This window comes from Gymnoscopelus braueri (genome assembly GCF_963280865.1).
Source record: "Gymnoscopelus braueri genome assembly, chromosome: 17".
In the NCBI taxonomy this organism is placed as follows: Eukaryota; Metazoa; Chordata; class Actinopteri; order Myctophiformes; family Myctophidae; genus Gymnoscopelus; species Gymnoscopelus braueri.
Window position 1 is genome coordinate 35,404,378 of NC_137617.1, and position 24,833 is coordinate 35,429,210.

A 24,833-nucleotide genomic window follows, 5' to 3' on the forward strand; every position below is an offset into this window, starting at 1 on the left:
ATAAAGAGCTGGAGAGACGGGGAGACTCCTGTTACTGAACAAACACTCTATAGCAATGATTACTATCAGAATATAGTGCTTTAACCTTTTAACAAAATACTTTTTGTTTTAACCAAAAAATATCACTTACCCTACCTTTAACTCAAGTTCAAATTTGACTGAGAAACTTTCACTTGTAGTTGAGTAATATTTTACCAGGAGTATCTACACTATGACTCAAGTACTGGTGTTGAGTACGTTGTCCACCACTGTTTAAGACTGCAGGAAGTCATACAAATTGGCTTGTTTTATCATTTTCCAAATGATAAAACAATTATAACATAATTACCTGATGGCAATTATTTGAGATAATTGCAATTATTCTGAGAATTGTCATTATCGTTTCCATTTTCCAACATTAAAAAAAAAAAAAAAATTAAACACTATTTTGGCCATAGTACATTAATATATGGTGATTGTTAGTATCGGTCATTGTCAGTCATTTTGTACATATAAGTCATTTGTCCTATCTGCCCTGTGCAGTTTTTGTTTACAATGCCTAAAAGCCAAATAAATCTTAATTTGAATTATATGTTCCAATGTTCAATGCCAAACACACAATTATTTGCACAACGGTTAATCGTAAACGAGTAAAATGTCATGATCGTGACAGCCCTAGTAAGTGTGTGTAGAGTGAATGTTTGCCTTCATCCCAGAGCAACGTGCACATACAGTACTGTGACAGGCAGCGTCAGTCATTGTGCATGCAACATGTACAATACAGTCAAACACGCTGGCTTTGTATCAGGGGTGTACAGTAGCAAGCTGTGTTTTGGCGTAAAATGAATCCATGTTACTCACAATAAATCACTATAGAGTGAGAGTTTAAGAAAAAATACATGTTTGTAGTTCCAAGCAGCAGGAAAGAAATACATGAAATGTTAGGGTTAAGCAGTAGTTCTCATGGCAACTCGACACAAACTGCAACCATCTCCAGTGCACCGTTTCTCAGCATCTGGTCAGGGACCCACCGCAGGGGTGCAAATGGACCCTTATGGGTCCGTAACTCTGAGAGTGTACAATTTGTACACTCTCAGAGTTACAGACCCTGTCAGCAGACCCGACGTTGAGAACTAGTGCTCTAGTGAGAGCATTTTGAAAGGAAAGACTGAAACATAATGGTTTTAAAGTGCATTCAACAGGTTAGTTCAGGTACTTGGTGGTTCCATCTGAGTCTCTCTCTCTATGCATGTTAGTGTTACAACAGTAACACTAACATGCAGGAGACAGCCAAACATTAGAAAACTAACCTACTACAGTATTATCACAAGCAATAAAAAATAATACTGTTAGATTTGTTCACCAATGATGCAAAGAAAAATATGGTATACATTAAAATGTTGAAGTTGGGGGGAAATTTTTACTATCATTATTACTTATACCCACCTCTCAGGGTACGGTATGCTCACATTGAAAAGATTATATGCTTTAGAGCTGGATTAATTTTCTCTATAATGCTCAGAATTCCAATCAGGAAGGGACATTTACTTACATGTTAAAACATGCAATGACCCTGATTGTGGTCGTGTACAGAGAAATCCAATGACCTCGCTCGTTGGTGCACAGGTTACAAGGTTTCATAACGTGAATTATTAATGCGGGTACTAAGTGGTTTAGACAGGTGGTTAAGTAGGTCACGGAAAGACAATGTCACCCTGCTTGCTATGCTAATGCTTCCTTCAGTTGATGCCTGTTCGGCATTCAAGTAAAAAAGACTTGATATGTTTAGCATCAATATGTTATAAAGACTAACAGCCCTTCTGAAAGACATCATGTTTCTGGTTGTACAGTAAATCTTTAGCACTTACATTTCTTGCATCCACATTTCTTTATCCTTTTCGGGTCCGTAATGTCGTCGTGGCAGGCCTTACAGTAAAATAATGCCCTTTGAAAATAAAAGAGCAACATGTAAGCCAAATCTGTATTTAAAGGTGCTGTAAGTGCTATTCTTTTGTTGAAATAAGTGTTAAATAGCTCTATTGTGATAGTAAGCATTGCTATAGAGTGTTTGTTCAGTAACAGGGGTCTTCTCGTCTCAACAGCTCTTTAGTAAACAGAAAGTGCATTCTCAGGTAAGGATACCAATTTTGACACAAAGGAACGAGCAGACAAAATTGGAACTGGAACGCTATAAAATTGAAGCTGATAAATGGGTACTCTCTCCTGATTGGATGAAATTGGCAATGGTAACCCGCCTGAAAATGTATTTTCTGTGTATTAAAGAGCTGGAGAGACAGGGAAGTAAGATACCTACATTATAATCATAGTGTAATCAAAGGATTTATATAATGATTAGTGGTGGAAAGTAACAACTTTACTATTTACTATTTTGATGCTAATACTTGTGTACTTTTACTTAATACAGGTGTTGTTTTTTTTTATGGTACTGCTACTTCCAGCACCGATGATTGACATCTCTGCTGACTAAAGCATTGTTGTTAATATCATATGAATATAATATTACAAACAGCACAGTTCATAAGAAAGCATCACAACATGTTGGCTAAACAATTTCAAATGATTTAGTTTGTCTCCTTGTTGCTATCCAGGCAAGCATTCTGTCTTTCAATAGGGTCTGGGATTTAATAGCATGATGCTGAAATTCACAGTTTTCCCACTCAAAGTTGATTATTTCCTCCTTTGTGCGTTTTAGAATTTCAGAACATGTCAGGTTGTCTTGTGAATTATTCAAAAACAATAAGAAGTAAATTAGATATTATTGTAATATCAATCATGTACCTCTTCACTTCTTTGGCATCACTGGCGATGAAGAAGCCCAAAGTTCCTTCTTGCATTTTCACATGGTTCCCAGGATTTATGAGGGTGCTGCAAGAATAAACATGCAGGTTATTACATTGTCCCTGCGACATACTAGGGTCATGTCCAGGGGGTATACTTGTACATTGTGGGCAGGGGGGTGTACTTGTAGATCATGTCTAGGGGGAGTAAATGTACATTGTGGTTGGGGGGGTGTACTTGTACATCAAGCTGCCTCACGTTACACAAACAGGAGATAGGCTCCTGCCCTATGGACCACGTGGCTCGGCAACCATATGGTTCCCAAGGTTACATACTACAACAATGGAAAGATCGCCGTAGATCAGTGGTTCTCAAACTGGGGTCTGGGGACCTCCAGGGGTCCTTGAGGGGGTTCCAGTATATACTGCTCACAAGCTCACAACGCATCGCAACCCATTGTGAGCTTGCATATTGAACATTTTAATAATTGTAATATAGGGGACCCTGGCACAAAATATTTTCAGAGATAATTTATCAGCTTACATTTTATAGTGTTCCAGTTCCAATTGTGTGTGCTCTTTTTGTTATCACTTTCAATTTCACTGGTTTATCATGTAATCTGTATGAGTTCTCCCTCCTGATTGGATCAAATGTACCTGAAAATATTTTTTCTATTTACTAAAGAGATGGATAGAAAGGGAGACCCCTGTTAAGGAACAAACACTATATGAGATACCTATTGGAATATACAGCTATTTAAAACTTAAAACGGGACACTGTGGGTCTGAGTGAAGGTGCTAAGTGTTTTTTGTCACTGCAGGGTGGGTGTTAAGTCTGAGCGGGGCCACTGGCCAGGCGGTCAGACACGGGTCAGAAAGAATTCAAGTCTTTTATACACATATACAGTAGCCGTGTTCATTCTTCAATGCAGGGTTGGATTTGCTGGGGGGGGGTCAGAAAATTGTGTGTCTCCGGCTGACAATAGAAAACAAATGATGATACCCTGATTCTGTGTACTGTAGCCACTGTATTACTGAAAAGAGATAGACACCACACTGAAGTCATGAGCTGCACTGACTTCAGGACAAGTTTTTTTTGTTTGTTCTTTTTTCATTTTCTCCCCAATGTAGTTGTTGCCAATTCCCTACATGCATGCTTGTATAGTTGTCAATGACGACTCCTATTGTTTGTGGCCATGGGGATAGTGTAGATAACCACATGTCTCCTCCGATACATATGGAGTCACTAGTCGCTAGTTTGACCAGGAGGACATACAGTAAAATGTGCGGAGGAACATGCTATGACTCCTAGTTCTGTTCCCTGCTTAACAGGCACCCCAACCAACCTGTAGCAGTTGCTAGTGCAATGACACAGAGCACGCTCCCCCTGCAGGCTTCCCACCCGCACACACCACCAGTTATGGGGGCAAAGTCAGGGGCACCATGGAGGAATTTAACCCCCGGTGGGCAGGTACTTTATGCCCCCAAGGTCACACTCTCACTGTAAGTAAAAACAACGTAAGCCTTACCTGCTTTCCCTTATATCAGACTTGTATTCAATAGCTATCAGTAGTAGCTTTAGCTTCACATAGCAGAGTCTGTGAAGGAGCAAATGACAGATCATACATTAGAGGTGTGAAAAAATATGATTTTTAACAATATTTTACAAAAAATCTCAAATCAAGTTTTTTTTTTAAATGTATAAACCCTTATAATAGCGGTTATAGCGCCATACCAATTTAAAGGTTTTAGACATGTACCTAACGCTGTGCAAATGATTTATTCTACAGATGCTATACATATGCTACACAAATGTAACTATTATACATTTCATATAATCATCTGATGTGCAATTACAGAATATAAGCATAATAAACATTCCATCCATGTAAAGAACAGAAGCAGGCAGAAACTGCACCCAGTGTGGTAATGGTAAGTCATGGTAAAAGAGCTCTAATACTGAACTTCTCAGTTGTACTTACTCACAAATGACGGGGAACGACAGCCCCACAAAGGCACTAGAAAGGTACTCTGTGTACATTTCATTGGATACTCCCTCCAGGTAGTACTTCTGCCATGTGTCCTCCTCAATCTAGAAGGAATTGAAATGCAGAAGATTCTGCACAATGAGTACTTTCTACTTTTGTTACTTAAAGTACATTTTGATGCCAGTACTTTTGTACTTTTACTCAAGTAAATTTAAAATTCCGGACTTTTACTTGTAACAGAGTATTACTACATTGCAGTATTGATACTTTTACTTAAGTAAAAATTTTGAGTAGTACTTTTTCCACCACTGAATCATTTCAAAGTTTGAGTGTTAAAGGAGTAGTTCACCCAAAAAAATTACTTATTTTCTATCATTTGAAGCCTTGAATTCATGGAGATTTTTTGTTTTTGTCGCATTCCTAATAATTTGATGACCAGCAGAGTCTCCTGAGTCAAATTAGTGGCTTAGGAATGCGACAAAAACTAAAAAAAACTTCATGGGCTGTGTAATTGATAGAAAATTAGTAATTTTTGGAGTGAACTACTCCTCTAAAAGTGTGTGGGACAGGAGGGTGGGGTACCTTGATGAAGGAGCGCATGGAGAAGAGGTTGGCCAGCATGGTGGAGAGGCCCTGAGCCAGGCAACTCTGGGCGATGAAGCCCAGCTTCAGCTCAGCAAGGCAAATGGCATCGTCCCCCTCCTTCCACGTCCAGCTTGGAATGTTCAAAAGGTGGGCCTGAGAGAGAGAGAGAGAGAGAGAGAGAGAGAGATATTTGATTTATTAGATCCCCATCAGCTTACTGTACTGTTACAGTAGCTCCTCTTCCTGGGGTCTCAACCAGCATCATCAACAACAACAACACAATTTACATCAATAATACACAACATTCATACAACAGACTCGTCACAACATACAGTACAGTACAACACAAAGACACTAACTCATAACCTGTCTAATACATTCGATAGCTCTATATTACAATTTAATCTTCAACATAATTGAAAAATCTCTTGAGAGAGTGAGAGAGAGAGAGAGAGAGAGGGAGGGAGGGAGGGAGGGAGGGGGGGGGGCACAAAATATAGATATAATTTGACAGCTCCTATAAAGAGCTGTAAAGTGTAATTGATTCTTAGTTGATAGGTTGTACATACCTTATTGTGATACTGTAACATCTGGGTGATTATTCTGATCTTCGGATGGTAGTTCTTGATTGATATTACTCTAATGTGAGAAAGGAAAATAAAATGGGAACACTTCATTAACTGTTCATAGTATACAGATATAATATAAGTAGTTAATTTATTTTAGTAGTTTGTTTTAATAGTTTGATAGTGAAGTTGTAATATTCTGTTATGCAACTGTATTTCTGATGCAGTGTTATTGAATAGAACCAGGTTGTGGCCACAGTTTAAAATAAATCTGCCCAGGAGGCACTAAATTGCAACTCTTTCACTCCATTTCTTATTTGTAATGTTACATTTTTCAAAAGGTGGGTTGTCATTCATTCAGAGCATCAGGCTATAGCTATGGTTTTCTCTTGCAGTTTTCTAAGCATAATGATGTAGTCAGGTGAAGGGGGTACCACTGTTCTACCTCATGATATTGGATGCATCTTCAGCATCTGGGTCGGGGCAGTATTTATTGGCCAGGATCAGACAGGCGTCTGCGTTTTCAATCTGAAAACAGGAACAGATTGCACTGTGAGAACAGAGGACTTATACTTACTTGCGTGCAGGTGGCGCACACCGAAATCGTGAGCTTGTAGATTGGCTGTTTTTGGTGCGCGTGCCACCCACACACAGCTAAGCGTAACAGCAGCACAGCACAGATTATAAGGACATAATCAAAACAATAGGACAGTGAGGGAGATTACAACCTCGCCATCTGTCGGTTACCTTGACTCTGGCCAGATCGTGTGGATTGAGGACAGACCCCTGGTAGAACTCCACCTGGGTGAAGTGACGCTTGAACAAGGCTTCCAGCTCAAGATTAGGGGAAATACTACGGAAATAGAGAAAACATGCATCTTCCTTAAATGGGCAGTTCAACCAACATACAAAAGTAAAACTATTATTCAGAAACTTATAATATAGCAGCAGGTACTGTAAAAATCTATTCTATCCAGAATGTTTTGGTGTCAATCGCCAAGGTTTAGACATGTCTGCCATCACCCCAATACAATGGAACTGTTTGCCGTTTGATTTGTGGCATTCCAAGGGCCAAAAGAAAAGAAGAGTTCTAGTACTTCTGGATGACTTATTTCTGCTCAGAGACACACACACATAGCGGATGAGCAGTAGTAAATAGTTCTCAATTAACCACTTTAAAGCCCTTTTTGTAGTTCGTCGTATGACAGATTGGCTAGAAGGCAGTGTGGCTGTATAATAGTATTCTGATTTTCTTGCGGCAAAAATAGCCGATCTACTTGACTTATGAGCTTGTAGATCTAGCACCTAGTTCAAAGTGAACAAACAACTTAAACCCTCTAACTTTAAAAAACGATTACTTAGTTGACCCGCTCTTTGGCCCGCTCGTTTTCCCCCCTCTACCGTACACCACATCTCTTCGCCAAAATAGACGATCTACAAGCTCACAAAACACGACACGTTGTGAGCTTGTAGATCTGCTATTTTCAGCGAATGTTTGCCGCAGAATAGGGATGCCAGGGTTCAACCGGTTAAACGCATTGTTGTTGAATCAAGTTGAATCTACTCTTCAGAGGGTATGCATAAACAAACAAACAAATACATAAAAATTTTATTTACTTACTTATGGAGAAAAACAATTTCTACATTGACATCATCCCTGTCCTTGTGCAGGAAGTCTTTTAGAAAGTTGGAAACACTTTCAAGTGTAATATGTCCACAGACCACGATGTGCCTGCAAAACCAGGGGCAGAATAATAATGACACCCAATAGTAGCTGGAATAGTTAGTCTGAAAAGTTACACCTGAGATGCCCTGCCCTGGGTATAATGAAAGATGAAATGTCACCAGTGTTAACTGAAGGAGGGACGATGTTGTTTTGAACCCTAATTTGTGAAACTAAATGTATGTAGAAATAATGCAAATTGTTACAACGGTTGAGGGGACACCAGACTGTGCACGTCAGACTTTACATTAAAGCTGTCCTATGTACTGTAGGGACTGAATGATGACACAAAGGGTTCGATTAGTGAAAAAAACGAGGGTGGGGGACATTTTCGTAACCATTTAAGCCATACATACTTCTCCGGATGACAAATAGCGAAATTAGCCAATCTACAAGCTCACAGCACGTCGCTGGAACCAAAACATTATAATAATTGACATATTTTTCCAGATTTAGAAAAAGTGCCTAAAATAGGGATGCCAGGGATAATGTGGTTAACATAGCTACCATAACTATTCTTCCCAAAAGTAAATACATGTGAGGCGGCCAGCTGAATGGGTAGAGAGGCCCTCTGGGACCCCGGTTCCCCCCCCCCCCCCAGGCCCTGCCTACTGTACTGTGTTGAAGTGTCCCTGAGCAACACACTTAACCGCTAATTAATCCCTGAGCGCCGTGTTAATGGCACCCTCTGCTGCTAATAGGTAGGATGGGATTTTCACCTATGTGACAACAATACCCAAAAGAGTGGGGACCATTTTATTATTATGTAGGCTGTTTAATTCAGCCTGACCAGAAGCAGGTATAAAACATATCGTCTCTGTCGAGTGGAAACCTCATTTGTCCAAAACTGTAGCTTTTCAGGATACAAATTAAAAAACAGCAAAAAGTAGCAGATCGACAACCTCGAGCTTGCGGATCTGCTACTTTTGATGCTTTTATATGTGACGCTTTAGTGTGATCATTGCGTTAATTTACCCCAAAAAAACACAAAAAGTTAGAATATGGAGATAGAGGTTTATCAACAACAATATCCTCACTGGCAATACAAATGAATGACCTGTCTCACCCCTGATGAGACAGGTCAGGGGACTCTATGGATTTCCATGTCAGATTATAAAAGATAAGAGTTTACGTAAATAGATTATGAAAATGTCCACTGGGTCTATCTATACTGCATCTATCAGAGGTTAGTTCCTCTACACTATAACGACGAGGAAACACCGTACATGTATTCATTTTTGTATTATTTTGTTCATTACGGATATTTTGTAACGTCCTTTTCTGGGGCAGCAGCTTATTTACAGTATAGTCTTCATTTAGGCACCATGCAGGTGTCATGACATAAAACAAAGAAACCCAGACATAGTCCCCGTTCTGGATGAAACCAGTGTTCAGGTGTGGAAGATTCCATCCCCATATGAATCATACTACATGCCATGAATAGGTCTCCTCTCCAATTTTATTGTGTTATATTAACAATTCACGTTTAAGCGTTTGCAAAGACAACTAGAATTTAGCAGGGCCATAGTTTTATCTACAGTATAGCATGTTCAGTGGATGTGTGAGCTTCTATATTTTGATAAGGCTTATTTTGTCTTTTTATCATTATTTCGTTCCAACATTTCTGACTATTTATACATTTTGTATTTATATTTTCAACATGAAATAATAGCATGTACAAGCATGCCACTGTACATGCCACTGTTTTCTTTTACTTTTTTACAATACAAAGTTTATACTGTACACTCTTTTAGCTGAAATGCGTTATAATGGTTAAAATAACTGATTTTATAATATTTACTGACAAATATAGTGATAATAATGACAGCACATCCAGGAAAAAGCCAGAAGCAATTACAGAGAAACGGAGAGAGAAAACAAAAGGTATCACTATAGTTACTATAACCATACTGTATACATAAAAAAGTATCTATAGTTACCTAGACAACAAACGTAATGGGATTGTTGTATGTTCTTGAAAAACATACAGAGCAAACTGTGACTGGTGAGGTGAGTGTGTGTGAGAATTTGTATTGACTGCCTTCCTATGTCTGTAATAGTTTTGGTTTTAGCCTTTGTGGTGATTGTGGTTGACTTTGTAAAAAATGTATCATCATTATAATAATCAGCCATCTGAAATAGGGTGTCAGTGTATTGTTGTCTATCATAACACACAAGGGCCATAGTTTACATATTTTGCATTGACGGTACAGTAGCTTACTTAAGTAATTTGGTCATATGAAGAACAATAACTTGGCATGCATTTACTACTACTGTATTTATAAATTTACCAACACCACATTACCACCACAAAGGACGTCTTCTATAAAGATCAGTGACAGTCAAACATTTCTGTTTCTAAGCACAAGGTTAAGAGGCTGTTCCCAAACAAACCTGACTACACAACAGACGAAATGACTACAGGCAAAAAGCAAGCGTAAGTTGATTCAGAAGGCTGAGCTATCCATGTGTCCTGTGGCAGAATCGGATCTATCTTGAGAAACAACTGCATAGCTTGAATGTCTGTGTAAATCATGCATTGGCAACAATGAGAGATTTACATGAAGTTGCAAGTTATAGCTGTATGCTTATCTCAAGGTTAAAGGGTGTAGGTCGGACTGAAGACAAAAGGCCAAGAATGTATACAGCAGCACGTCTGGGAGAACAGACTAGCAGAAGTGGGTGTTTATTCCAGTGAGGAAAAACAAAGCAAGAAAGCAATACATAACCAGCGAGAAGCAAGCAGAGAGAGGCATGCAAACATACAGAGCGGATGTGTTCATTAGGTATTCTCATCTAGACCACAATGATGGGTCTACTGATTATTTTCTTGTGATTATTTCATTCATTGATAAATGTTTCGATTAATTGAATAATTGAGAAGCGTTTTATTTTTAAATATTATTTATAACAATTTTGTATTTCCATAATTATTTATGAATAAATCAACACAGAAATATTCTAACATATTTTTTAGAATCGACCAAATCAATTAGTCTGATTAACCACATCGATTTTATACATTTATGTACATTTTATAATACCTATTTAGTTTCACACAAAAATAACATTATACATAGCCTATCTACAAATTTGTAGATTAGTGAGTTTGTAGATTATGAACACTTGAAGGGAATGCTAAGTAGCCTGCCCTGAATACATGATTCACTTTTAGGGCGAAAAGGTCAAAGGTCTGACCACTTAAAATGTTAAAGTGTCAGATGGGTGGGCCACGAACACTTCTAGTGGGCCATGATCCAGAAAATGTTGGGAACCACTGGATTAGATTATATCGTACAGTATGTCTACATAGAGCGCGGTTTGTAATGTTTCTGTTCATTTTTCTGCAGCCATGCATCCTGTTAAAGTATGACACATATGGGGATTATCGTCTTCATACAGTCAGATTATTGACTGCCATGACACCTGCAGAGGGAACAGGTTTGTGGCTGTACCTTGGGGATTTAGGGTAATTTAAACAAACAGTGGCATGCTAACTTGTCACATGATGATGTATAGGATATTGTGGATTGTAAAGATGCAATGAATGATTTACAAACACAGAATACAAACACAACACGTATTGTAAGCAGCCTACGAGACAATGCATTTTATTTTACTCATCTGTGCAGTATTTTCTCTATATTGTCAATTGAACTGTGATGGCACCCATCAGTCTCCAGTCAGCTGGTTTCTGTTGAGTTATGATGATGATGATGATGATGATGACCATCATCATCATCATTTTACTTCTTTACTGCATGGTACATAGCAGTATACATAATAAGACATTTCCCTTGGGAAAATCATGAAGTACTGAGTGTTTTGTTCAAGCAATCAAGCAACATGTGTTTGTTGTTTCCAATATTATTAGATGCCATCACAGCTGACTCCACGGTGGTAGACTGAGAAAACCCTGCACATAATCTCTGAGCATGGCAAATTAATTACACTTCCAAGACTAAAAGCAAACATTACGTTTACGACAAGCAGCCATGATAGCATAGCACACAGGAAGCAATAGCATACAATTATGCATTTCTTACAATATGCATGGCCCAGTTCTTCAGTCACGGTGTGACTTATTCACTTTAAATATTTGAGGTCTTTAACCACTTATGTACTTGTCATATGACGAATAGCGGAAATATCCAATCGACAAGCTCACAACGCGGGCACGAGGCAACGCGTTGTGAGCTTGAATTCTGAAAATGTTTGACATTTTCGACTATAATGACATGGCCCAAAATAGGGACGCCAGTGGTTCATTCTCAGATCACAGTTTCCACTGTAATATTTCTGTGACATCAGGGTATAATTATTGCCTCTTAAATTGTCTCTTAAGTCACACAAAACCACACCATGGAATATGTCTCTTTCAATTGACTTACTTTCTGCCTCTGGTCGAGTTATAACTCCCTCCATATTTCTTCCGATTAAGGATGAGAGCGGCAATTTCTGGCACGTAGCGAGCAAACATGGCCTACATGCATGGAACAAGACAAAAAGCAAAAGAAATGCATGCAAAGAAGGTTCTACTGCGGCGGAGGCAGCAGAACCTCCCAGGATACTTACTTTCTCCCACTAACCGCACTATAGGAACCCCCATATTTCTTGCGGTTTCCTATTAACTCTATGATTTCAGGGACGTAGCTCGCAAACATGGCCTAAGGAGAAGATAGGAGACAGAAGAAGAGACTAAAAAAAGATAGGAAAGAAGAAAGAGCAGTTCCTCTAGTTTTCCTTTTTGTTTGTTTTTTTGCGTAAAATCTGAAAAAGAAGGCTAGGATCAAGGAGAAGTGTTATTTGTTAACAGAAAAAAAGGATGAAGTAAAGAAAAGAAGTGCAAAGTAAATTAATCTAATCATTTGAATTAGTCAGTTGTATGGCTGAAGAAATCCATATGAATGTAGCTCGAAATTATGTCGAGGTTACATTTCAAGTAATGAGGTACCATTTACGGATATTAGAAGAAAAAAGAAAATATAAAAGGCTGGAAAAAAATGAGACAGATGACTATTGGCATGTCAATCTGTGATGGAAAAAGTCAAGGGATTAAGAAATTAAGAAACAGCCTTATGCACCATGTTCGTCCAACAAACACATGCTCGGGTTGATTTGAGTAGCACAGCCAAAGAGCAGTGGTGGAAAGTAACTACAGTAAGTACATTTACTCAAGTACAGTACTTGAAATTCTTCACCACTGGTGACAGCCTGAGGCCATTCACATCAATGATAAATATAGTAGCTTAAAAAATGTGATGGTGTGGATGCATGCTGTTGGCTGTGACGTTAGATTCTATTTTTAACATTTCGTGAATTAAATTCTCTTGTATTGTGGGCGAACACATCTCTGTGAAATTAGGTTTAAAGCCTCTCTAAGATAATACTCTGTGATCCCGTCCCAATCATAAGCTGAGGAGATAGGGGGGGGGATAACGTCGCCCCTTCAATGACCCCAGTGTCCCTAAAAATACAATAAGTTTCCACCATGGTGGAACACTGAATCAAAGCCATTCACTTCTGTCAACTGCAAGATGGTGTAGCCTTTGCTTTGCATGGAATTATTTCATCCAGTGGTGTAAAGTAACTAAGTACATTTACTCAAGCACTGTACTTAAGTAAAATGTTGAGGTACTTTATTAGTAGTATTTCCAATTGTCTATAATTTTACTTCTACTCCACTACATCTCAGAGGCAAATATTGCACTTTTACTCCACTACAATTATTTGAAAACTTAAGTTACTAGTTACTTTGCATCGCGACGCGTTGTGAGCTTGTAGATCGGCTATTTTCAAAAAAAAAATGTACTTTTACTTTTGGTACTTTAAGTACATTTTGATACCAATACTTTTGTACTTTTACTCAAGTCCATTTTGATCACCGGACTTTTACTTGTAACAGAGTTCTTCTACATTGCAGTATTGGTACTTTTACTTAAGTAAAACATTTGAGTGCTTTTTCCACCACTAGTGTAGCATTTGCTTTGCACAGAATTGTTTCATCAACATGTTTATTGCACCGTGGCATCTGTGCGTATGCCTGCGCATATGCCTGGCTGTGCCATAAATACAGTACGTATGTGTGCAACTGTGCATCATGTTACACAGTGAGACTGTGGAGCGACACCGCTTCAAGCTGGCTCTACAAATCATCACCCTTTCATTTTGTTTGTTGGAAAGTGTGTAGGAAAACACGCGGGGTGGAGCCACCTGAAACCACAGTACTTTCACCATTAATAACAGATGGAAATCACATCGAATATTGAACGTCCTTCGGAAAAACACTTGAAGTGGAAATAAAATGCAGAAATAACTTAACAGTCACAAAGTGCTACATGCTGCACAATTAATACTGTACAAGATAACCGGAACAGTGGGCACCAGAGAACCCTGGGAACCAGCATTTATTTTTAAGTATATCTTTTTTCAAATGGTGGGCCAAATACATATAATACTTTTTTTTACAAATGACATTTAAGGACCAATATTCTACAACTGCTACAAATTGCAAATGCTCAAAAGATTGCTACAAAACCAGTGGATATAGCCAGTCATTTTGGGTGTAAACAAGAAGTTGAAGGGTAAATTTTAGGTCTGATAATGATTGTACCATGCATGTTCTAAGCAAAGCATATATTTATTCTATATGTCTAATGTACATTTTGAAAAAAGAAAAATAGCCAATTAAACATTGAGGTGCCCACAATGTTTAAGTGCCCACTCGACCTGTATCTCTTCACAATACTCCCACAACACTCAACATACTGAACAGTCAGTGTGCAATACACAAGCTGAAGTGCTTCTTCTATACGAGTTAAAGGTTCTACGATGATTATCTCTACTCTGGGGCAAACGTTCAGCGAAAATAGCCCGATCTACAACTCGTAACGTGTGATCTATTTTCGGTGTAGAGATTTTGTGTAAAGGGAAAAAAAGGAGGCGGCCTAGTATTGCCTCCTAGGGGTCTATACTAGTAGGCCCCCTCCTTTTTTCCCTCGACACCAAACATCATCGACCGAAAATAGCCAGTCTAGAACCTCACAATGTGTCACGTGAAACACACTATGAGCTTGTAGATCTGCCATTTTCCCACCGAATGTTCACCCAGACTAGGGACGCAAGTGTTCATACGGTTGATGGAGCATTCATGCAGAAATAAAATAACGGTGTTGTGTTTTTTTTACCAATCCACCAAGGATGAAGAAGACCATGAAAAGACGGCCCAGGGTGGTTTTTGCATAAACGTCTCCGTAGCCGACCGTGGACATAGTAACCATGAGTAAGTAGACACATTCCCAATAGGAAAGTGATTGGGAATTCTTGAAGTTTTCCCATGGGTCCCCTGAGTTCTCCACCTGGAAAAGAGGTCAGGATTGATACGGCACACATGGACACAACACAGTGGGCGTGCAACTGTTAATCGAACTAATCCATTTAATTGATTTGAAAAAAAGTATTGATAATTGATACGTTCGGGTAAAGTAAATAATCAATTCCCATTTTGGCCATGTCATTATAGGCGAATATTTCTTTTTTCACTATTTTCGCACAACACTGTTGTGCAGCTAAGTGTGCAATAATGCTTAAGTGCTTAATCAGTTATTTGATTCATTTATAAAGCCATAATCCATAGTTGCAGCCATACCACACATACTGTATAGTACCATACAAGAGGAAAGGTCAAAATATGGCTTTCATGGCAATTTGACAGTTGGTGTTACTGTAGATAGCTGGCTATGTGGGCAGAAGGGGATTTACAACAGAAGGAGATAGTTCAAGCTTAAGCGCTAATTCATCATTTGTCACATGAACGTGTCTCGATGAATACAGCTGATTGTCAACAGAAGAAAAAATACATTGATACTACAAAGAAATGAGGCTATGGCAAAACTACAACTTTTCCAGGGATTGAGCTGTTGGCAGCATTCATAAATGGACAGCTAAATATTATGATGTTTGATTTTGTCCATATCGCCCAGCCCTAACCTCACTTAATTTGAATGACTTACCAAATGTATGAAGCCAGCTGCTGTAAGCCATGTGCTTATGAAGATTGAACATAAGTTCACCAGTTTTATCGAGTTGCTATAAGAAAAGAAGATCCAGATGATAAAGATTGACATTCAATTAAATCAGTACATCAGTACAGTTTGTACACCCAACAACAAACAGGAACCTTGGTTAAAAGATGCTAGTTTGCTACAGTGACAATTGTCAAAATGTTCCACATATTGTCAAAAAATATGAATTATATCATTGTAAAATAGGGCTTAAGTGGTTAATGTGTTGTCTTGTGGGTGGAAATGATGTAATATGAGGACCCCTCAGCTGAGAGAGAGATGAAGCAGGGACCCCCACTACATATTGTATAAAATTGTGTTGCAGATTAAACCTTTTCATAGATTTCATAGATAGCTTCATAGACTATTTGACAGCACTATCATCAGTGTTGCGTCAATTCATGTTTGTTTGTTTACACATCTTTTTTATTCATATGTTGGATTTGTGTCTCAGAGCGCTGCGAGGCGTTGTAAGCTTGTAGATCTGCTACTTTTGGCTAAAGTTCTCCCAAGCATAGAGATGATAGGGTTGAAGTGATTAATGTAAAACAAAAGTTCCAATCACACAAAGATTTGGTGGCCCCCCCCTGTAGTGACTCTGAGGATCCTCTAGGGGTTCCGGACCTCCTGGTGAAGACCCCTGACCTAAGCTTTTGAATGAAATCCGCTTTTGTTATATATCATTATAATAATAATAACATAGAACAATATTCACTCGGGTCAATATTATTATGGCCTCATTCCATTCATGATTTATGCTTCATCTGAATGAATGCGTGAGGAGATTACTCTAATTTTGTTGATCTATAAGCTTTCCTGGACAGCTGGACAAAATGCCAAAGCAGCAGAGGCATAGATATGTAGATCGCTGTCTCACACCAACACTCAGTGGTGGAAGGTAACCTAGTACATTTACTCAAGTACTGTACTTAAGTACAACTTTGAGGTAGTCTACTTTTACTTCACCGGAGTATTTACATTTTCCAACACTTCATACTTCTACTCCACTACGTCTCTGAGGCAAATGTTTTACTCTTTACTCCACTACAATTATTTGACAGCTAGTTGCTAGTTGCTTTGCAGATTTGATTATTATTGCAAAACGTATACCAAATGACCAATTAAGCCCTATTTTACACTTTGGCTATTCAAAAATAACAGATCCACAAGCTCACAATGTGTCACAACGTGTCACATTTAAAAAATGTTAACACATTTGAGTACTTTTACTTTAAGTATATTTTCATACCAATACTTTTGTACTTTTACTCAAGTACAATTTGGGATACATGCCTTTTAATTGTAAAAGTATTGTTATACGTAGTTGACCAGGGTCCCATGCTAGATCTGCTCTCCTTTTCCCCCTCAACAACAAATGTAGCAAAATAGCTGGTCTATAAGCTCACAGTGTGTCACATTACGCCCCCTTTGTGAGCTTGTAGATCTGCTATTTTCACAGAATGTTCACCCCAGAATAGGGTTAGGTTATGGCTAGGGTTCATGTGGGTAAGACCTATAAAGTAAGCATGAATACTTAAACAGACATACAGTAATGTCACAACAAACAGTATGCCTGTATAGTACTGTATAATGTAAAACATATCACTAGACATCACTGAAATGAACAAAGACCCAAACAGGCTGTTAAATTTGAAAGCATGGCAGGAAAAAAAAACACTTACCTTGTTTTTAGTATATTCAAAAACTGTAAAATTTCTGAGAACTGTATCAACCGTAATGCCCTTAAAAACCTCAAGCCTGCGAGAAGAAAAAAACACCATGAAGATTATTATCCACAAGGTGAACAAGTATTCAGACATCTTCAAACACATTCACCTCTGGTCTGCATATCCACAACACTTTCATACCTTTGAAATGTTCATCCATCTTTATCATCTTCACTGGATTTGTATATAAATAATATATGTATATATTTTTTTTATCTAACAATAGAGTAACACCTTGCATTAATTGTTAACATAAAACAAACAAAAAACACCAGTATCTGAGAGCTCTGCCTGACTTCTATTCTTCTACTGACAAGTCATACCGTATGCTTTAATCTCAGGAAACTGGCTGTGTTACAAAGCGTCTATATCTACAGTACCTGATACATTTTTCATTACTGTGGGCTAAAGGAGAGGACATGACAGAAATGAAAACCTGGATTAAGCCTAATTTAAACTCCGTAGTACGACATATGTGTATAAATTAAGCTTTAGATTAGAGACAGGTGGAGGGAGACATGCAGGCCCAGTTGAACGAGTAAACACACAATGACAACAAATCCAAAATTTGAGGGTATTTAGACCAACAACAACAGAAGTCGTATTTCGAATCTCACGGCAAGAGGTCCTGCGTCCTGGACACAGCAAGCACCAGTAAACAACCGACCACAACCTTCACTTGAACCTCTGAGAGTCAATACCAGAAACATGTTCAAGTCCAGTAACCACTAAGACCGGAGTTGACACTGTACTTTGTGCTCTCTTTTATTCAGTTTCCACATCATCTCTTCCCTGAAAATAGCCGATCTACAAGCTCACAACATTTGTGTTGCGACGCATTGCGAGCTTTTAGATCAGCTATTTTCGGCGAATGTCCCCACCCAGAAGATGCTAGCGCTCAAGTGGTTGAACACAAGACAAATGTAATTTCAAATGCACTCATCGTGAAGTGATACATTTTGACATCACTACGGCATCAATAAGCTACAGTAGCTTGGCATGCAAAATTCCACCTAAATCCATTTCCTTACTCCAAAAAGCCCTGATAATCAGCAATTTACCTAAGTACACATAGGACACCCAATCTAAAGGCTAAACACACACACAATCTCATGTGAAAAAGTAAACACTCAGCCAGCATGTAAAATCCATATTGACATACTACTGTACATGTATAGTATATAAACATGGCCACAGAAATGTCTGGCTATCAAGACGTGAATGTCAAATTAAAGCCAGAGGAAATCACAATACGGGAAACATGACATGCAAACAATGCGTTATAACCAAGTGGACAGCAACGTTACTGTATGCTTCTTTATACCTGTACGTAGTTGTGCGACACCCGCACGCAACGAAGTATAACTCAGGCTTTGGGGTGTGAAAGACATCCCACAGCCTCCAGGTCTTACCCCAGTAGGAGATTAGCTGGAAGCATGAGCCAAGCGTATGACACAGGTTGTCTGGCTCTTCTTTCTCAGTGCCATGTCCAATCTTGACCCTGTACCCGTTTTGGAATAGGTCCCCAGTTGACTTCTTGCGCCTCCTTGTATTTTGGAGCGTTTCAGAACGCGTGCCCCCATCGGGCCCCCTGTACACTAACATTCTGGTGGGAATCATTTTAGAACACTAGCAAACAATTGAGGGCATAGACCAGAAGAGTCAAGTCACGTCCGACTTAAAAGCGTCCAAAACTTCAGTGAGTTCGAGGCTTTCCAGGATTCAACGGCTTTGAAGTGTTCCTTTCCTTACTGTACATCCACTCACTCAGCAGTGTGCACCTTAAATATATGCAAGAACAGAAAGAAATCTCCAAAATAAAACATTCAGGTGGTCTCATGACATTGGCTCCTAGCAGGGTGGGGGGCAAGAACCGAAGGACGCTCATTCGGCAGGAACGTCATCGTCTGATTCACCACGGACCCCTCACAGCATCCTCATTGCGATCAGTCATGAACGGCAAGCTTAAGGCAAACCCTTTTCCCATCAGGATATTACAGTGGTAAGCTCCTTTAGAATTCATCCAGGGAAGGAAGAGGCCAGACAGACAGTGTGAGTGTGTCCGTCAGCTGGCATGGCAATGTAAACCCACGTCTCATCCCATATAACCTCCTCTCCGTTGCTCTTGACAATCAAAACATTGTCAGACAAAGAACACAATGTCTCTTGTCTAGTCGTCTTACATTCATACCGAGGGAGAATGTCATATGCGGTCACTGTCTGGCAAAGCTGCGTGCAGAAAGATGAAAAGATTTGGCAGTCCTTATATTTCGGTCTATTGGATTTAGTGAATAATCGGTAATCCTAAATTAATCACAGCTTATGCAATTTGTCGTTGCTCTTTAAGCTGAATGCATGGCGTGGAAATGTCTCCTCGCGGCAACACTATAACAGTTGAGTGAAATCTTTTAGCCTGCAAATTTTGGTGACATTTAATAACTATTTATAAAAATATTTGCGATGTGAATCAAATTAATTGCACATTTCTTTTAAAAGGCTTAATTGAAAAGGCTCTTTCTTTGTTTACATATCAAGCTCAAAGAGCTGTAACATGTGGCCATCTTATGGGTAATATATCTGAAGCACATTACAATAAAATCTAAGAAGTGTTTACTCAAGGCTTACTGAAGCTAAAGCCAGGTGTGAGAAGCCAGTATTGAAGTCCACAAAAAACACAAAGCGTCTACACTGACAAATCCAAATGTGTGTGTGTGTGTGTGTGTGTGTGTGTGTGTGTGTGTGTGTGTGTGTGTGTGTGTGTGTGTGTGTGTGTGTGTGTGTGTGTGTGTGTGTGTGTGTGTGTGTGTGTGTGCGTGCGTGCTCAGGTGATGCAACATCAGTTGATGGTGACCTGAAACTCCATTACTCTCCAGGTAATTATGAGCTGTGTTTGTGTTTGATTGATGGCTTCCAGAACAAGCTGCTCCAGTCACCACAGGAACAGTAGAAGCTCTACAGAAACCATAACATCCTTACACTGTTTCTCATACTTTTACTTGAGTAAGGCCATTTCAGACAGGCCCTATACAATTGGCTGGGGGGGGGGGGGTCCCCAAATGACAGTAAAGTGACCAAACTATATATACAAACTGGTCAAACATTGGTCAAATTGTCAAAATGTGAAAATAGCATATCGCAAGGTGTTGTGACCTTGTAGATCTGCTATTTTCTGTAACTCTGAGAGTGTACAAATGCAACAACAGAGTTATGGGGGGGGGGGTCCATTGAATCTTTTTTTATCCACAAGTTTCCTAGGGCGTTGTGGGCATCACTTCCTGTCGATTTGATCCAATGAAATCCAATGAAATCCAATGATATCCAATGAGAAACCTGTTCTCTCCACCAGGTGTACTTGTTGCAGCACAGTAAGGAGGACAGGCTGGCCTACCTGAACCACATCCCTGGAGGGGAGCTGAGCCTCATGCTGCTGGTGGTTCTGTTTGGTGTGCTTTTCCTGTCTGGATGCTACATCCCCTGGCCGCACAGATCAGTGGTGTACGTACTGTACTTAAGTATGCTTTTGAGTATTTTTTTTACTTTACTGGAGTGTTTTGAATTGTCAATACTTTTTTTTACAAATATTTTAGTTACTTTGTAGATTTTGATTATTATTACAAAACCACATTAACCACTTCAGCCCTACAGCAGAAAACAATGCCTTGTTTTATTTTCCTGAGCAGAGTATTTTATAAAGGTCTCAGGATAGAGAAAATGACGTCGGCGTCTTCCTTTTAAAATAAATCGAGAGATCAAAAGCGTGACGCAACTCTCTCTCTCTTTATATAACTCTCTCTCTAACTCTCTCTCTAAAGCAGGGGTCTTCAACCTTTCCAGACCAGGACCCCCAAACTGATGGGGTGATGGAGCAGGGACCCCCTACCTCGTAGGGTAGGGGGTAGGCCACCACATATATCGTATATTTACTGTATGTATAAAATTGTGTTTTATATGTATAAACATGAACAAATGGTTGCCTGGAGCCTGCTCCTACCCGCACAGGTTGTCCCAGTAGGTGTGCAAAAGACCTTTTCTTTCTCTACAAAATATGTATAAACATACCATGTTCTTGTGCATTCAATACTAAGCTATTCAAATATGTCATGTTATGTTTAAAGACATAGACATTTTTGGAAAAAAAATTACAAAACGTTTTTTAACTTTTTTTTTATCAAACAATTTCGCGGACCCCCTGCAGTACCTCCGCGGACCCCTGCTCTAAAGTAAGCAACTTTTGGAGTACCGGTATTATGTACTTTACTTCAGTACTCCACTACACATTTCAAAGACAAATGTTGTACTTTTGACTAACACTACATTTCTAGGAAGGGGAAAAGGTCATTTAAAGGATATGTATTTGGACCCCCATCTCAAAATATGTTGTTCCAGGGACCCCCAGAAGTTAAAAAAGTTTAAAATGTTCGCTTTAAAACATACATATTTGCACACGTTTTGCATGTTTTTAAAAAAATGCAGATCTACAAGCTAGATCAACATAGGTCCAACACAGGTCCTGGCCACCACCCTGCCTCTAGTGGTGCTGCTCATCGACAGGAACCTGGGCTACTGGCACGGTACCCGGCGGGTGGAGTTCTGGAACCAGATGAAGCTGATGGGGCACAACGTGGGCGTGTTCTGGGCCGTGCTCATGATCACAGCATGGTGCCAGTTCATACTGGACACCATGACCATGACCAGCAGCCGGGGCTGCAGGAGACCGGGAACGCATCTTTATCATTTTCGATTTGGGCTATTTTAGCTATTCAGCTAAATTGGGCTGTTTTAGCTATGAGCTATTCAGCTCATAGCTGAATAGGCACCGAATACCGCACTATGAGCTTGTATATGTTGCTTGCTATGTTTTTTAAATCGTGAAAAATGTGTGCAAATCTTTGAATATGTATATGTTTTTAAAGCTTTGCTGCTTCTACAAATGTTCACTTCAAAAGTATATACATTCAAAGAAGCTCGTAGCGCAGCACTCGGTGCGATTACTCTATCGATTACACATTTATATATATTTTTATATCAACACATTCTAATTGACTTTTTGTCTAATTGATTAAATCAATTAGGTTATCCCCAGCCCTATTTTATACTTTGCCGTACAATGGTATAATGCAAAAATTGAGAAAGTAGCTGATCTACAAGCTCACAATGAGTCACAAACTAATCTACAGTACAAGCTCACAATGAGTCACAAATCTACAAGCTCACAATGAGTCACAAACTTGCACATCGGCTATTTTATCAATCGAACTAATCGCAATCCAACTCATCCATTCAATCGCCGTTGTGAGCTTGTATTTCGGCTAATGTTCCCCTCAGAATAGAAATGCTAGGGTTGAAGTGGCTAGTGTAAAAAAAGCAAATAAAAAAATATGCAAATATTTGGCGGCCCCCTGTAGCCTAGTAACTGTGAGGACTCCCTAGGGGTCCCGGACCCCCTGTTGAAGACCCCTGCATTAGACCCTCCATGGTAGCTGGTGGTTGAACAACACTGCACAACACTGCACTATGACATGTATTATTAGTATCACCATGTTGCCCATGTTGCTGTGGATAACATGTTGTTTGTATTTTTTATGGGTTTGTTTTGTATCTGTGTGGCACATTTTTGCCAGACCCCCCAGGGGGTCGGCCTACAGGAGGCTTTGTCTGTCGGTCTGTCCCTCTTTTCCTCCCCAGTTCAGATTTCAACCACCAGGGGCAACAAAGCAGGTCTACCATATAACAGTGAATGGGGGACATAACAGTGAATGGGGGACATAACAGTGAATGGGGACATAACAAACATTGAATTACCTTTAATTCAACTGGTTTAAACATGTGCCGTGTAACTGTACAGGATCTGTACTTGTTGTAATTGTGGTGCCTAGTTTGGTTCATTAGATCATATTTATGTTTGGTTCATTAGATCATATTTATGGAATAGTTTAAAGAAAGACATGTCTAAATGTGGTCATTAACTACAATACATGCAGTGGTGTCCCTTCTTTTCTCTCTCAATTAAATAAATATCACATATCTGTGAAATAAAATTTCAGTTGCCCGTTTATATTTTTTTTCTATAACCCCTCTGCTTTACTGTCTGGAAATCCCGGGGAATAACCCCCCCCGAGCCCACCCCGCTCACGCATGGATGAGACGATCTTCAGTACCTGGCTTTATGGGACTGGATTCGAACCCGCGGCCCTTAGTACTGCAAGCGGTAGCAACTCGGGTGTGCTAGGCTTGAATGACTCTGACTTAGTCCGCTTCGCTATAGTACTGGCTGATTCTCACTGCTTTCTGTGTTGGTTTTGACTAGTGCTTCTGTAGCCCCTAGAGGGCAGTAGAGGGTAAAGAGTGAGTGGAGATTAGATCAGATCATGAAGGCAGCGTCTCTACACTTTGCAGCAGCACAAGAATATCAACGTTCGAACACGCACCGGGAGAACGGGATCGACTCTAACTGTGTTCAACATGGCTCTATATACTGTACCATATAACATACTCTTGTATTCGTCATTCAGATAAGACGTTAAAATGGAGTGTGAGATGATCAAAGCATTACTATTTGCCACGATTTTTTTTTTTGCCAAACTAAGCACAGTTATTGTCATTAACATTAAATGTGCGGAATTGAAAACGTACTTAAACTACTCATTATGTAGAATGTCCCATTTCAACTTTTCAGATTGTAGTGGGTTGAGCTTTTGCTGGTTGCCCCTAGCAACGCCCCCCCCGTAATCACCAGGCTGATTAATAGGCAGCTGTACACGGCTGCCAGTTAGTTTGTCCGTCTGCCTGGTCGTGGGAGCGTTCCGTTTGTAACTATGTATTGATGTGTGTGTGAGCTTAGCGAAACCTAATGTTGTCCTAACTCTGCAGGTGCTCACTGCTCCCCCCGTAAACGGAGGTGCGCTGTGTGTCCGTCCGTGCCACTTTATAGAGATTATTGTGTCTTTTGTATTGTTAGAAGCTCCGTTTGCCTCTGCTGTTTTGTCCTTATTATAGCTTTAGTATATTTTATTATAGCTTTAGTGCATGATCTATTGCTTGCATGCTCATTATTTTTAAGAACCCAGTGTTGTTGTGTGTATTTTAATATATTTATCTCGTGTCTTACTCTTTTTGATAGATATTAGTTTTTGATGGATATTTGTACTATGTTTTAATTAGTTGTGAAATTGCTAAATAAATATATTTCCTAAACTTCATAAACTTGACCTTTCCAGTTTGAAGCCTTAGTTTGAGTTGCTTATTCTGCCTTGAATTATAAATAAAAACAAACATTTTTAAACTGGAAACACACGTCTCTGCTCCTCTTATTAATAACCTGTGGTTGGTATTCAATGTGTATTGTGCATCATATGGTATTCTCTGGGTGAAACTCCCAGGGTGGCGTAGTCAGCTATCCTGTAA

At 39.4% G+C, this 24,833-nt stretch overlaps 1 protein-coding gene across 2 annotated transcripts in view; it reads right to left on the reverse strand.

Annotated features, from left to right (window-relative positions):
- The window catches only part of LOC308103994 (calcium-activated potassium channel subunit alpha-1-like), a 142,724-nt gene that overhangs the window by 33,571 nt on the left and 84,320 nt on the right, over window positions 1-24,833 (reverse strand). Inside the window, exons 6-18 of one of the 2 annotated variants that reach the window (XM_080454235.1) lie at window positions 17,385-17,460; window positions 15,652-15,727; window positions 14,827-14,997; window positions 12,031-12,122; window positions 7,538-7,648; window positions 6,664-6,769; window positions 6,362-6,444; window positions 5,920-5,989; window positions 5,348-5,503; window positions 4,760-4,869; window positions 4,307-4,375; window positions 2,779-2,865; window positions 1,848-1,924 (exon numbers count right to left, since the gene is read on the reverse strand). In XM_080454235.1, the coding sequence (XP_080310361.1) occupies window positions 1,848-1,924; window positions 2,779-2,865; window positions 4,307-4,375; window positions 4,760-4,869; window positions 5,348-5,503; window positions 5,920-5,989; window positions 6,362-6,444; window positions 6,664-6,769; window positions 7,538-7,648; window positions 12,031-12,122; window positions 14,827-14,997; window positions 15,652-15,727; window positions 17,385-17,460 (1,284 nt within the window). Of the gene's footprint in view, window positions 1-1,847; window positions 1,925-2,778; window positions 2,866-4,306; window positions 4,376-4,759; window positions 4,870-5,347; window positions 5,504-5,919; window positions 5,990-6,361; window positions 6,445-6,663; window positions 6,770-7,537; window positions 7,649-12,030; window positions 12,123-12,214; window positions 12,307-14,826; window positions 14,998-15,651; window positions 15,728-17,384; window positions 17,461-24,833 lie in introns of both variants that reach the window. The other variant, XM_080454236.1, reaches the window with a different exon arrangement.